General features: G+C 41.3%; 2 protein-coding genes across 7 annotated transcripts in view; one reads left to right on the top strand and one right to left on the bottom strand.

Moving 5' to 3' along the window:
- The window catches only part of ANO3 (anoctamin 3), a 206,927-nt gene that overhangs the window by 10,572 nt on the left and 180,620 nt on the right, over positions 1 to 15,735 (bottom strand). For both annotated transcript variants that reach the window (XM_029582392.1, XM_029582393.1), the window contains exons 13-19: positions 9,753 to 9,835; positions 8,888 to 9,028; positions 7,879 to 8,043; positions 6,783 to 6,819; positions 4,725 to 4,836; positions 4,104 to 4,161; positions 1,448 to 1,545 (exon numbers count right to left, since the gene is read on the bottom strand). In XM_029582392.1, coding sequence (XP_029438252.1) covers positions 1,448 to 1,545; positions 4,104 to 4,161; positions 4,725 to 4,836; positions 6,783 to 6,819; positions 7,879 to 8,043; positions 8,888 to 9,028; positions 9,753 to 9,835 — 694 coding nt within the window. The remainder of the gene's footprint in view (positions 1 to 1,447; positions 1,546 to 4,103; positions 4,162 to 4,724; positions 4,837 to 6,782; positions 6,820 to 7,878; positions 8,044 to 8,887; positions 9,029 to 9,752; positions 9,836 to 15,735) is intronic.
- Positions 1 to 15,735, top strand: part of MUC15 (mucin 15, cell surface associated) — a 45,781-nt gene that overhangs the window by 17,639 nt on the left and 12,407 nt on the right. The gene's annotated exons all lie outside the window — the stretch shown is intronic.

Raw genomic sequence — 15,735 nt, 5'->3', positions numbered from 1 at the left:
TGAAACACTGTGCAGTTAGCTTAAAAAGTGTTAGCGCGTTACCTGCTGGAAAGGCCTCTTAACACATGTAATAGCCATGACAAAATAATTACGGCTCGGTTTAGCGAAGAGAGGATGAATAATGTGTGGAAGCCTAATGCGTATGCTGTCTGCTGAGTCACCCATACCCTTTGAACTAGAAGTGTAAGCAACTTCTGCTACGCTCTCAGACGAAAACACTATTGCATGTACGGTATTGTTGTAGGAGGGGATGCGACATTGGAAACACAAGAATGGCCTGTGGTTACATTAATTACAAGGAAGCTTACTACAGAAGATAAAGTGTCACGGGTTGAGGGCAGTGTCAGCTGTATGGATACGATGATGTCAATCTAAGAAGTAACACTTCAAAGGGCAAACTGTGCACACGTGCAAATCTATAAAATCTCAGATTTATTTATTTATTTAAATTCTTTTCTATACTGTCGCTAAGTTATATTTCATCGCAACGGTTTACGTGTAGGCACATAAATTAATGTAGGTGGATGCGTACTATAGTACATTCTAACAGGTGCCACAAAAGGTTCAGTTACAATAAATCGTTAAAGACAATCAATTGTTTAGTGAAGTAGGTCATGACCAAGTGTACCTGTAAGGTACGGTTCACGGGTAAAAAATCATATTTATAGTGTTTACAATTACGTTTATTGTGAGGTAGAGTTCATAGATTATTTACAGTCCTAAAGATCTTGAATACACCCTTGTGTTTAGATACTCTTTTTTTTTCAGTTCACGAATTATTCCCAGAAGCACTGAGTATGTAGAATCTATAAATAAAAGTTTAATTAATGCAACTGATGAGTCATCAAGCAAGAATCCGCCCTTGTTTGGCAGAATAAACAAGAAAGGAGATTGTCCCGTGGCAGAATGAGACTAGCAATATATTTTTTATTTGCAAGGCTACTTATTTTGGAAGCACATTTGAATATTGTTTCTGAGTCAGAGATACAAAAATAAGGCCATCAATTTGCTGATCACTAAGAGCTTGGGTTGTTCTCTATTACTCTACCAGTGTCCTATCAGTCAGGTTAGAGACTTTTCTTTGCATCGTGCTCATAACGTAATTCAGGACGGGCAAGTCCTGTGTCCTACTAGCAATTATCAGAGGAAATAATGAAACACAGAAGGCACCCATCATGCCTACCTATGCGTGACTGTAAACAATATGCAGTGCTGTACCGTGGCTTTCTAAAGTCTCTGCCAGGAAACAAGACCCTGACCCAGGGATGAAATAAGCATAGTGGCAGAGGAAATTTAGAAACAATACGCCAGCCCACATGGATGCTTGCAAAACCATACAAGGTGCATGATGAAAAACGAGTTTCGGTAGCTGGGACCAATGAAGTCCTTTGTTACTTTATGTATTTTACTGTAGAGTAAAGAAAAGATTTCAATAAATTGAGCTTACGGATAGCCAAGCTCCATGAAGTTATTCCACATTTGCTTCAGAACCATTATAACACCCATTTGCAAGCAGAGATCAATCAGGCAGCCGCTAGGATGACACTGCAGAAGGAAAAGAACAGAAGTAGAAAGCTTGAAAGCTTTCCTGAAGCTCTGCTAATTGTCTGTTGCCGACACTGAGCAGTTTTGTGAGTCAGAGAGCATGTGTTGACCAACAGAGTAGGACAATTCAGTCTTTTCTGGCACTTAAACCTCTCTGGAGGTGATTTGCATTACCTGAAGAGGTTAAGGGCAAGAACCAAAGCATTTTGCAAGGGAAAACCCCATATAAATTAATGGTCTGATTATTGCCCGCCCCTCTGTACAACTAAAAGTGTGCATGCTGTTTAAAGCTGTCGTCATCAGTGAATCTTTGGTTGCCTAACTAAATGTGGATTTTTTTTTTAAGAGATCAAGTATGTGTTGATGTTTGTCCTCTCTGGCCTCCTTGCTCCTCTGTCCTATAGCCAAAATCTCCCACAACATTTCTAGAACTATAGCCCCATCTCCATCATCTGTAACCCCTAAAGAAATCTGGTAGTTTAGTTCCAGAAATGTGAGCTAAACCATTAACTCCTAGTCCAAGGCAGGTGTTAAATTTTCTGCCATAAGGGCGGATTTTAAAAGCCCTTCTGGTGTAAATATCGGCGTTTAGGCGCGTGGCTGGGCCTTGCGTGCACCGGGCGAACCTTCAAAGGGGCGCGTAAACGCCGGCGCACACATAAGTGCCGGGCCTCTTCGAAGGGGCAAGATGGGACAGCGCCATTGCTCGCTATCCCGAAGACTCTGCTCCCGGCATGTGCAACTTACTTCAGGGCCCGACCCGAAGTAAGTAATAGAACAAACAAACAAAAAAAAGGATAGGTATGGTATAGAGGGTGGGGAGGAGAGGGGAAGGGAGGTTAGGTAGGAGGGGGTAGGAAACTGGGGAAGGCCGGAATGCGTCGCCGCGTGGAACTTGCAAACGCCCCCCCTCCCCCCTCCCCCGCGTGCACCGCTTCACATAACGCGCACAGATTACAAAATCCGGTGATCCCGTGCGAGCGGCCCACAGATTTTCTAACATGGATGCGCGTGTGCGCACATTTCAAAATCTACCCCTTAGTGTACATATTCAGGCTAAATAGCACATGGAGGAGAGCAAGTCTGCTAAAGTCTCATTTGTATCCGATGTTCCTTCATTTGCATGCACGCATATGCTAATTTCAGCTAACATTTCCTGGGACCGGCTGTAGGCTAAAGTGATTAGCACCCTATTTCGCTCGCGTACCAACTGGCCTTAGAACGTATGCGTTTATGCAGAGGCTCTGAGGTTTTCGTTCGTGGGCTTACAACATCCGATTTCAATAATGCCCTGAAGTACTGGACAGTTAAAGAAAACTCTGTCCTTGTTAATGCCGCAAAGCAATTGCAGTCTGTGCTGCCGTACGTTACAGACACAAGCACTTGTTACACCTTACATTACCTCCCACAGACTTCACAAAAGCAAAGTCGTGGGATGAAAGGTACTGTAGAAATGCTCACAGCGATAATTAAAATAGCACCGTTCATGAATTCTGAAAGCATATTCGTAATCCCAGCTCTATTCAACCTACCAGCATCAATCACCTTGTCCTACAAATTCTCATAGGAATAAGTGACTAAAAGAACACACTTAGAAAGTGCTGCATTATTACGTTGGAATAAAACTAGCTAGAAAAGTAGCATACCATTAGCACGGAGAGCGTATACAGAAAGAGACAGGCGTTAGTGGCTTAGCTGGTGTCACACATGCCCCTTCCTGTGCTCACTGAGGGCCATTTAGAAACCCATTTACCCATCTAACAGGCTGTCTGGAAACTGTCCACCTTTTCCCTGGGGTAAAAGTGCGTGTGGGGATGAACGAGATGCAAACCTTTACCTGGGAAAAAAAAAAAAGAGAGTGTGCTGGCTCAGAGGTGGGAGTTCGGTCTGCAGGAGGCAACAATCTTCAAAACTAGGTGTTATTTTCCATGGAAAATATGCTCACAGGAAAAGTCGATGCAGATCTCCAGGGGGATATTTGCCCTTGGAGGGGGGAAGAGGGCATGGAGAGAAAGGTTTGCTTGCACTATCGCTCTGCTGCAAAACTGAAGGGTACAAGGGCCTGCAAAGTGTGGGTAGTTTTGAAAATTGCCCCATATTTCTTGTCACTTCTTAACACAGCACATCCAGTAATATCAGGATACTTAGATCAGTCAGACTGTGGACTTATGATTTTATCACTTCATTTTGTATGGGACTTGCTGAGAATTCAAGCTGCACTCTCAGGTTTTTCCCTTTGAAAGTTTATTTCGCGGACCTCCTCCAGCCACTTCCCCCCGACTTACCCTGGCGAACTCACAGGGTTTTCAGGATCTCCACAACAAAATGCGCAGGAGATAACATTTTCATGCATTTTAGACCCAGCTGGCTGGGGGGGGGTCGCCAAGATAGGACTGAGAACACCTCCACTATGGGGTGCCAAATGCCGATTACAGATAGTGCTGGGCCCAGACATATGAAGGGTTTATTTAGCATAGGCACAGAATGGTAGAAAGGGCTTAATAAATCAAACCTAGTCTCAAAATCAGACAGATAATGTTTAGATTCAAATGGATTACCTCTTCCAGCCTCCATCTTTCAAAGAGCCTGTTATACTTCCCTGGACGTCCTGCGAACCTGTGAATTACAATGCACACTTTTGAGCTCTGACCCTGCTTTGTAGGACTAACATGCAGCTACGTAACTCATAGATTCTTGTGCAGGACATTGCTAGTGACAATATTTTTTAGGGGGTAATTTGGCCATGCCTACTTTTTCACTGGCAGGTTTTGCGCCAATTTACAAAGTCAAGTGTCCGTGTTCTTTCAGTGTGAACCTTTCCCCCGGGTATGACGTGCATGCAGACCCTTGCATCTGCTTTATGGGCAGGTAGAATTTTGCTAGGGAAAACACCCACGTGGAGCTGAAAGTGCAATCTACGTGTGCACTCCCCTCCATTGTATGCACATCTACCTCATGCATATTCATCGCGGATATCCCTGAAAGCCAGACTGGCCGGTTGTGTCCCCAGGACTGGGTTGAGAACCACTTGAAGCTAACAAAGTAAAATCAATCAGCGTGGGACACATTCACCGTCATAGCAACGAGGGGTGAAGTATGTCTGTAATGCTCTAGAACATCCTGTCCTGCCATCAGCAAAACCAATTTGTCAGTGCATGCACTAATCAAAGAGAACCCACCTGCCAAGAAAAAAGGCAATGTAGAAGATAGAACTGTTCAAGTTGACAAACTGGAATAAGAACATTTTCAAGGCAAAGCTGTTCTCCCATTCTGAATCCGTTCTGGGATGCTCTGAAAGATGAGCGCAAGGAGTTCACAAAGCGAGATTCATTGCTGGCTTACAACAGAAGCATGGTGCACATCAAACCAACAGTTTGTCTTGATTTACGATAGTTTAAGCACCGATGTGAAAATTCACCCCTCGTAAGGTGTGGTTTCACAGCTCCATTGTAAACAACAGTCCGGAAAGGCAATCTGGGAACGACCGCCAGTCCAGTGGAGCCTAAACAAATACTGACGTATTTTACATCAATAGGTTTTGTTGGTGGCAAGAAAATCACGCATGCAGAAAAAAAAAAGAAAGGACCTGAATTTACTGTACTTCAAGTGTGACACAATGGAAGTGCGAGCAGCCACCATAGTACAGTCATACCACGGAGGCACCACTGCTTCACATGCCTTGGTATCGACTCATGGTTTTTAACATTTTGGTCTCTGCTACCTGAGATCTACACCTGTGGTTGATCGATTAATTCAACCAACACTGATATGCATTGTCGTTGGTGCATCAAACAGAAATAAGGGTAAAAGTCATGAGAGACCTGGGTGCCGTTAAATGGCCAAAAAGAGAGAGAGGTGGTAACGCAGGTAAATTGCACCAAGCTCCCAAATAGAGGAGGCAAGGTGGGCGAGCGAGCAGTGGACTTCTGGACATTTTCAATTATAATTGGGAGAAGGCGGGAGTGGAAGGCTGTATAGAACAGGCAGACGGCTACCGTTCCCAGATAAGGGCTGAGGGGGTAATTTTCAGGTTGGCGAAGTAAAATTTAGCCGAGGAGGGGAGGGGCAGAGAATGTTCAATTGAAGGTTTTTGTCTGGGCTATTGAAAAATGGTCTGGACAAAGTCCTTTGAATATTGACCTCTGTGTTACCTTGTTTTGTGTGGCAGCTTTGAAAATATAATAAGATGGAGTCATGAATCATTTCATAATTTTATTTTTAAAATATTCTGTCTAACTCATTCCTGGAATTGGCTAAATGTTGTCAGAAAAACAGTGCTTACACTAATAGGATAAGGAAACCTAATTTTGCATATTCAAATGTATTATTGGCTAAACATATAGGGCCAGATTTTATAACATGTGCGAGGGCGTAGATTTGTTCACGCAACCCGGCGCGAAAATCTACACCCGATTTTATAACATGCATGCGCTGCCACGCGCATGTTATAAAATCCAGGGTCGCCGCGCACAGGGGGGGGTGCACAATTGTGCAACCTGTGCGCGCCGAGCCGAGCAGCCTGCCTCCGTTCCCTCCCAGGCCGAGGGAACTTTCTTTTCGCCCTCTCTTCCCCTATCTAACCGCCCCCCCCCAGCCCTAACTAACCCCCCCCCCGACCTTTATTGAAGAAGTTACGCCTGCCTCTGGGCAGGCGTAACTTGCGCACACCGGATCTCCATCCCCCGGGCCGGCGGCTGTTCCGGAGGCCTCTGTCCTGCCCCCGGGCCGGTGTCCCGCCCCTGGAACACCCATTTTTTCAAGCCCCGGGACTTACGCGCGTCCCGGGGCTTGCGCGCGCAGGGGGAGGCAGGGGTAGGTTTTCCGGGGTTGTGCGTGTATCTTACGCGCACAACCCTTTGAAAATCTACCCCATACGGTATATAAACAGTAGTAAATGATGAAGTGTAAATAATATACTACTGCTATACTTGCATGATTGCATGAGTGAACTAGATATAACTCTTTGGGTTTTCAGCTTAAAACTTGTGAATGGACAAATGGGGGTCACAGCACTCCCACAAAAAAAAAAAAAACATAATTCTAACATAATTCTATTTCATACTGAGTAATGCATTCTCTTGCTCCTAAGCATTCCTCTCTATCTTTCCTCTTCTCAGACATTAACCAAGTAATTCATAACCCCTTCAACCATTGCTGTGCTTTGGACCTGACTGTGGAATTTTACTTGCCTATCATAAAACATTTCCCTTAAATATCTGTACAAGAAATGTACTTACCTAAGTTTGTTAGGAGATATGCAACTTTTTCATAGACCTTGAACAAAAGGCAAGTGTTAATTATACTGTCGAGGTAAGCACATAATATCAGGTGCATTGGTTTATCCCTTTATTAAGCTACTTGTACTAGACAACAAGAACAACAAAAATAAGATATTATATAAGAAAAAGGTCAAACCATCTATACTTTGAGGTCCATATTGAGTAAGCTGACAAACAGGAAGTTTATCCAGATAACTTTATCTGGATATTCAGCAGAACATACCTGCATAAGTGTTCCATTGAACGGACCTGGATAAAATTATCCGGATAACTTTAGGACAGATATTTTTCCAATCAGACTTACTAACTTTTTCTGGGTAATGTTGAATATCAGTGCTGCCCAGACAAAGCAAAACCCATACTGCAGGAATGTCCAAAGCTAGAGTTGCTTTGATAAAAATCTAGCCAGGGAGCCGGAGCAATTATGCAGATCTTGTGTTCTGTCTGGAAAACTCCAAAACTTACCCAGACAAACAAACACTGAATCTCTTTCTTTCTGTCTTTGTCTCTTGGTCTGCCAGCCACTGTAAATTTGCAGCTTATAATGCAGAAGTTCAATAAATCATTTCATTGAAAGCAATGGATCAACCCATAGGACAGAATTTTCAACAAGAAAGAACAATAGATTAGGAAAATGTGGTACGCAGATGTATAAGATACCTTACTAGCATCATTCACTAGACAATCTCCAGACTGTGTTTTGGTCTCTTTTTCCTAATTTCTGCCTCCCCCATATCAAGCTGAGTGGTCTGTGTTACACATGGGAGCCTGTGCTGGCCGAGGAAAGGAAGACATTCAGTGGAAACTGATCAAGTCAGTGCCATTCTGCAGCCAGCATGTGCTGACCCCTGCAATAGGCTTACATCATACCCAAAAGTCCATCACTTCTGTGATGTCCTCAATCTCACTAGACCTGGTGGAGGGATGGAAGGAGACTCAAAAACTGGTTTCCTGAGACTGAGATACATACTTGAATGTCCATATATGCAGAGTACTATTTTCTGCTATCTATCTATCTAAACAGAAAACAAGAATAAAAGCAAATAACACTTACAACATTAAGGGACATGATGATCATGAAATTAATACAAACTCCAGTCCCAGATGTTGCGAACTGCCAGTACTTTTTGATGAAATACCATTGGAAAGATGCAAACTGCTCCATAGCAACCAGACGATAGACCACAACTGCAAACACTGCAGTAAGCACCAAAGAAATCTAAAATAATTAAGTTACATCATCATCCACATGAGAATTATTTTAAAATTAAATGACTGCCTGTTAAGTTTTGACTACTTATTATTCTAAGATACAATTTCAGAAAGCAGCAGTTGCTTTATAGATCAACCTGTGCTGTTGCATTCAAGAATAAAATCTATTTAAAAAAATATCCCCATTCTAAGCTTTTATAGTCATAAAATAATGTCAATAAATAGCAGGTGATTTCTTCTTATCAGACGTCATTGCCTCCCCTATCCTAACCCTGGACAGGGGAATGCCTTCAGACAAGGTGGGTATAATTGCAGACATTGTAGGCCTAATGAAGTCTATATTCCGCTGCAGAGTGGCTAGTTAAGGGGATATTCAGCAGCGTGACCAAGTTGCTGAATATCCCCGGCTATCTTAAAGTTAGCCGGTTATGACAAGCTGGCTAACTTTAGGACAGCCCAATGGGATGACCAGATTTAGCCGCATTGGCTAGCCTGCGATTAACTCTGGCCCACCCTAAAACACCTCCTGCCTGCCTCCAACTTATATACCTAAATTCTAGGAGCACAATTGAGTCAATGTGAACGTATAATTTAGGCATATACGGTGCTGAATATCTACGGCTAGCTATTTAGACAGATAACCTTTCGGTTATCTGTGTAAATGACTTCTGAATATCGACCTCAATGTATACAATTTTACACACATTGAGAGTGGGCAGTTTTGCAAGAGCCCATTCGAGTGAGTAAAACCACTGTTTTATCCACAGAAGGGGCTTTGCAAATTGTCATCTCTGTACATTGCACGTTAAAATCATGCAGGAGGGATTGTGTCATTAAGGTATCGACTTTACCATGAAGAATATTCCTGAGACCGACACCATTAGTCGACTGAGCTTGTCGGAGAAAGGCTGAAAGGGTTCAGGCTTTCCTGTGATTGGATTTACTCGTTCAACCTCTGAATATTTTGCTTCAAACTGGGGGCGCAACTCTTCCTGTTAAGAGATGGACAGGACGCAAGACCTTTTGTCTTCAGGATTCAAGATGTATAAATAACTCATACAATACATGAAATCAGGAAATCTGCCTGACAAGGGACAAATGGAAACTTGTGGACATTAGCCATTTGATAAGTGCTAAAAGATGGAAAGTTGGCATAACTAAAGGAATCCTACAACAACAACTTTTGGACACATCTTAATATTGTTTTCTGTATCTTGCAGAAAATGATTTCACAGACTAGAATAAGAATATTTGTCTATGGTAGATAGAGATACCTCCTCTGTATGTCTCCAGGCTGCTGTCACCAAGTCTAATAAAATATTTTTATTGTAAGGGCCACAAAAATGAACAATTTACTCTAAACTGTAAAGTAAACAAAATATATCTGTTTAATATGACATTGTCTGATGAGTCTGTAATATTCTCTCTCTCTAAAATAATGTTAATAGTACAAAATCAAATATGATAAAGTAATTATTTTGTTGGAGCATTACAACAGAGAAGAAGGATCTCCAAATTCCATGTAGGACAATATCTTTTGGTCATTCTTACGTTAGTCCAATCGCAATTTGCATGGAATCTGCTTCTTCTAGAACTGTGAAGCAATCACAAGGGGAAACTCCCATCGAGCAGTACAGAGTTGTAAGCGATACTCCTGTGAGTCATCCTACTATGAATAGCAGCATAAGGAAGACGCGTGTTATTACTACATCTCACCTCTTCGTCTTCCCAGTCAATGAGGTCCCAATCATAGGTCAGCACGGCTCGCCTCCTTTTCCAAAACTCAAGAAAGACCGTCGCTGTGGAAAAATTGTTAAACTGTATTATAAGTTCCCAATCCACCCTCGATTTAAGCTTAAAAAAAAAAAATGCATCTGACTAATCCATCTTCTGTTTGCTTTCTGATACAGGGCTCAGCTATTTCACTGCGGATCAGACACCTCTCTTTTGCAGTGTTCTCCATGCTCTGCTTCTTGCTGTGTTGAACTGGATTTAGTTTTTCACTTTTGTTGAATATCTATTAACCAGGCCCATCATGATAAATCTCAGGCTCTGGGACTTCATGTCCCTGCCATAGCCCTCGATGCAGGAATCATGGCTTGTGAAAATGTTATTAGACAGTAGCTTGGCTCTGCGATTGGCAAACGTTGTCCATACCCGTGCTGGCAGCAGTGCACCGATGCTCGCTTACCCCGCCTATAAAGATGAACTGTGTATGTAGAGATGGAGTGGTGTGCATGGAAGAAAAAAATGTAATTTTGCTTCATTTTCGGGTTTTTTTGTTTTGTGTTTTGTTTCATGTCTTCATTTTAGAGCACGCAGAATGGTTTTAGAGCACAAAAGCATAAAAAGAAGACAAAAGGGAAATTGTGTTGGCTTTCTGTGTCATTTTGGATTGGAAGTAATACAAAATGAAACAACTAATTTGAAAATTGCCCCCTAAAACCACAGAAATAGCGATCTTGGATGCCCTCGCAAAGCCCACTCCCTAGTGAGAGGAGGTGGTGAGGGAATACAGCAGCATTTGAATTTAATTTTTTTTCTTGCTACTGCTGCCTCTTTCTGCTGAGAGCGAAACCCAGAGGAGAAAAGCAAGCCAAGGCTCGGGTTTCCTTCGTCAAAGGCTAAAGCAAACCTTTGTTGTTTGCCAGCGTGACGCACAGAGAGTGAGTAACCAAGTATGGAACAGTTGTTAGCAAACACTTAAGACAGGACATAATATCAAGGAAACCCTGAAGCATTTACCACCTCCTAAAACTATGTACTCTGCTTTCTATTGAAAACAATTTAGGTCTAGTAGAAAATTAACATTTTTCTCTCAGCTACAGTATTTGGACTGATGATCGTATGGATTTATTATTTTCAATAAATATTTAGTAAAATCTCTGTATAATTTGCTTTGTCACTCTGCATGTCACACAGTAAAAAAAAAACCAAAACGCATATTTTCCATTGCTTCTGTGGGATGTGAACGTGACTGATTTTGATTCCTTAGGGTCTGTTCTCGCTACCTCACCAAAAGTTGTCCCTTAGGAATTGTAATTAAACCACTCTCAGTCATGCTCAAAAATGCATAGTTGCGCTGCCTTTTCAGGTCATTGGATGATTGATTCCAGTTCCTTAGGGTCTCCTCTCTGTGTTCCACCCCAAATTGTCCCTTCAGAATTCTAAAATTGGGAAATACATAAAAAGGACTTTTGCCTTTCACACTTAACGTATATTTGTGTTGTCTTTTGGGGGGGGTCAGTTGTTGCTCGATTCCCATCTCGTGCCCTACCCAGAATTGTCTCTCAGGATTTACAATTAAAGGGGAAATGCAATTAAAGTCTGTTTTGCCTTTTACGTATTTCCCAAGGCGCTTTGGAAAGCAGTCCAGCCTGTCTGCAGGTAATAATGCATGCGCTGTGGAGCAACACATGGTCTTTTTCCCACTGCAAAAAACTATGCACATAGTGAATGTGAACCTGAGAGGCAGTGGATTCCTGCAGATGGAGCATGTAGGGATGTCCACATGCAGCTGCCTTCTTTGTCTATGGTTATTGATGGACTCTGTTTCCATAATTTATTTAAAGAAAATTTCTATACCGCCAACTTCACACAATCACAGCGGTTCACAGCAAAACACACAGTAAAATTCAAGTCACAAACGAGACAAAAACATCTAAAAACAATATCACAGATAGAACCTCCTTTCCTGCTGCTAATCTCATCCATCCTCTCTCTTTTTCTGATTACTCTTCAAATTCCTTCCTAAAAACATGTTCACATTGACTCAATTTAGATGTGAAGTGTTAAACGTACAAGGAAGAGAAGGCAATTTTCAAATGAGAGCGTGCTTTTCAGAACATGTCCGGCTCGCCCGATCCCTTGTCAATACCCAGGAGACTCTTTTGTTTTGCTTTACATTCATAACAAAGAGCTTCTGTAGAGCAGCTAGCATCCTCATGAAATTCCACGCTCGGTAATGTGACTCCCAGAGAATTCAACTTCATACACTCTTCTCTTATAAACAGAACAATGCATAGGCCAAAGAGATGAAAAAGTGGAGAGAATTAAAAAAAAAAATTCAGGTCACTGTTTCCGATTCATCATTTTCTTTTCACTATATTATGTACATCTCACTTCCCAGGGAGTTTGGATATAACGCTGCTTGCACAGAAGCACAACAAAATTAATGAAGAAACACTCCAAGGAATTCGGCACTTCAAAAAGGCAATGAATATCCTGCACAGAAAAGATTTACACCTTTGAAAGGAATAAATTGACCAATTAACCCATTCACTGCCACTGTGTGGATGAATCTGTTCAGACCACAAGTGTCTTAATAGACATCACTGGAAGTAAATATACACGCATTGGGCTCATCTAGCAATATGACAAATATTTGTCCTTGTTCCCTAGGGACTACACTTGAATTCCTACATGCCTTTGAGATTTGATAGATCTGGAAATATGGATGTGGAAGATTTAAGGATAACTCCAAATATCTGCACAACCTTTAAGAAGATGCTACAGAGTGACAGAAAGAATCTAAATTTGAAGACATAATTAATCGGACCTAGCCACATTTAGGATTCTGAAGAATAGCTGTGGACACTGAGAAGCCCAAATTGTCTGCAGACAGACCTAGCCTAACACGCACCAGGGAGCATAATTAACTCAAAACAGTGGCCTACATTTAAGAGCTATTCTACATTAACAGTGAGAAGAGGAGGGATTCAGGGTTGTAGGTGTGGACATAAGAATGGAAGGATTCCTTTAACCTTTAACACCCAAATTCACCTTTTGAGTCAGTCCAAATTAGTAAATGAAACATGAACAGTAATCTAAAGTTGATCCCAAGCAATAACCACAGAGTTTAGGGACTGATTTACTTAGCTTCATAGACCCACAATGGGGGAAAAAAGCCTTAGAAAATCAAATCCTTAGTTTGAAACACAATAATTTCATAGAAGACTTATTAATCAGACCTTAAACAGTCAGAAGAGTTTGCTTTGAAGCCAGGGTCAATGTTGTAGAACCTCAAGCTACTCGTGTCTCCTATAGCATTTGTGATATTGAGTCAGCATAAGCAGTTGACGGTACATGATAAAATGCATTTCTTATGCTGAGGGTATGAAAAATCGATACAACACACCAGTATATCCCTGGTAGAAGGGACTTTCACTCATCCTTTAAGAGCAGCACCTATTTGCTGGCTCAGGGATGTAGCTGAATTGGTTCCAGAGAGAGCCATGGTCTGTACCCATCATTCAGAGGATTGACACGCTGAGATGGCAGGGTTAGACAGGAAAGAAAGTGGCGATTAAAACTGCGGAAAAGCTCTGGGTAGCTCTGAATGAAGATCCATTGAGCTTCAGTCTTGGAGCCATCGTCATAAATGTCAGGATCTGCATGAATCGGTGTGGAGATGGGGGGAGGTTGTAAATGGGCTGGAACCCAAAATCAGTACTACAGGAAATGAGGATAGATTTTTACTGAATTTATGGTTCAATTACAAGAACACTGGATCCTTCTCTTACATTATTTCTAGTCACATAAGGATTCTCCCCCCTTCCCCCGCAAAAAGAAACTTCACCTAAAACACACAGGCAAAAAAAAAAAAAAAAAGTGATTCTAGATTGTGATCACAACCACCACCTATTAATGAGTTTGTGTTAGTGGGATCGATCCAAAACAGAAAGGATTGATCCAAGAAAACGGAGGATAAAATAAGAGAGCTTCTTACTTTACTCATTATAATCGCAGACATTTATTGTTTATAAATTTTAATAATGGTAGTCAAAACCCTGTCCATGGTAATATGCCCGGACAATGGGGGCTATTAGGAGCCACAAGCCAAAATCATAATTTTTCAGCCTCTCTCTTCCAAAGAATAAAAATCTAGCTGTCGCATGACATAATTAGAATACGTTTTTACTCACTTTTCTTAAGACTTTTCTTATGCCTTTAACAGGCTAATGGCATTTTTTCTCTCCTGCTTCATTGTTGAAATTAAATATGCATTGGTGTTTATAGTTAAAGGAGCTATAATATGTACTCCTGAACCCGTTATTTATGTAAAGTCTGTGGCTGTTATTTGTTTACTTCCTATATAACCTGTTATATGTAAAGCCTGTTGCTAATTTATTGTTTACTGTAAACCGAGGTGATGTATAACTATACATACCGCGGTATATAAGAATCTCTAAATAAATAAATAAATAAATAAAGACGACGGGATCTAAGAACCTTTTCATCAGTAGATTTCCTCTTTTTGTACCTGTTAAATATTTTCGATAAATTGGAAAGCAATAGCATTCATGTGCCTGCTGTCGTGCAGGATGCAGACCTGAGGGAAGAGTGGTGAGGTTACGGAGATCCACCTTTCCTAGAATTTGTCTCCTTTATCATGTTCTTTTCCCTCGCTCTCTCACTCGGCAGCATCCCATACTTTATTTAAAATTAAGGTTGTGTTTAACTTTCATGGTTTCAGCATGTTTGTTTTTTATTACCCCAGGGCATGTTTAACCCTTGCAATGATCTTAGAGAGCCTGCTGATTGTTTATGTCCATCAAGGAAAGTCTTAAAATAAAGTGACTATTTGTCACAAATTAACACCCAACCCACCAATGGAAAGTGAATCATTAACAGGTACAAATTCAAGGCTAGCATGAAAAGATGGCTCTCACAGAAAAAAAAGGGAATCTGCCCTAGAAGGATATTGGCCAATTTTGGAACAAATTTGATTTTTTTCACCTCTTTCTGCTAGGTTCCCTGCAGGTGGTGCTTGCAGGTAACTATTGAGTGAACTGATGTTCTGCTAATGTCGCTTTCACTACCCCTAGAGTTTTTGCACCTCTCTTCCCTGAGGCTTGCTAAGAACTTGTTTGCAACTCCAACGCAGGGTGAAAGACGTCACTGCCTGGTTCAACCTGCCTTTTTTTTTTTTTTTTTTTTTAAGTGAACTTGGAAAGCGAAACCAGAAAGAAATAGCTTGGCTTTCCCCTCAAGAACTACTAGTAAATGCAAAATGTTCAGACTTAAAGTGGGTACAAGCTTATTGTTTTACTAAATGAAAGCATATTGGGATAGATGAAAAATCCCGTGCTTAACATTTTTCTCACAGTCTTACAATTTAGTAATGACAGATTGTCTAAAACAATATTCCAAGCAGATGGATACAGAGCATTTACGGTGTGATGATTGTTCTTCATGCTTGCCTCAGGCAGGATTGTAAATGCACAGAATATACTTGCGGCAAAAGGTGTGTTTGCTTTTTTGTATTTAAAAACTGTTTGTTTTCTTTCTTTTCTTAATAAAGCAAGTAGGAGTTTCTCTTCCGACGTACAATGGCAGCTATTTCTGTTCTCTTCACTAACTATTTGGATCTAGCCCAGTGGATCTGAATGCGGGACTGCCTAATGCGAAACTGGTTTTATAATAGCCTGCATAACCTGTTACTCCTGAATTGTTCCCTTAATTCAGGTTAAAATAGTTTGAGAAGCAACACTATCCATGTTAAAAAAATTTCCTATTAGAAGATGTTAGTCATGGCAAATGACCAGCTCTGCATATTTTGTAGCACTTCGCAAAAGTGGCTCTGATTTTCCGAGTGCCTCTTATGGATGTGGCTGCAGTTGCTTATTTTCTTCAGCACTGGACAGGTGACAGAAGCCGGTGTTAGAAGGTAACAGAAAAAGAGCTTAGAATCTGTGCT

The sequence above is a fragment of the Rhinatrema bivittatum genome, chromosome 17 (genome assembly GCF_901001135.1).
Source record: "Rhinatrema bivittatum chromosome 17, aRhiBiv1.1, whole genome shotgun sequence".
NCBI lineage: Eukaryota > Metazoa > Chordata > Amphibia > Gymnophiona > Rhinatrematidae > Rhinatrema > Rhinatrema bivittatum.
Note: the sequence above shows the minus strand (reverse complement) of the source record. Positions and strands in the feature narration are given on the sequence as shown.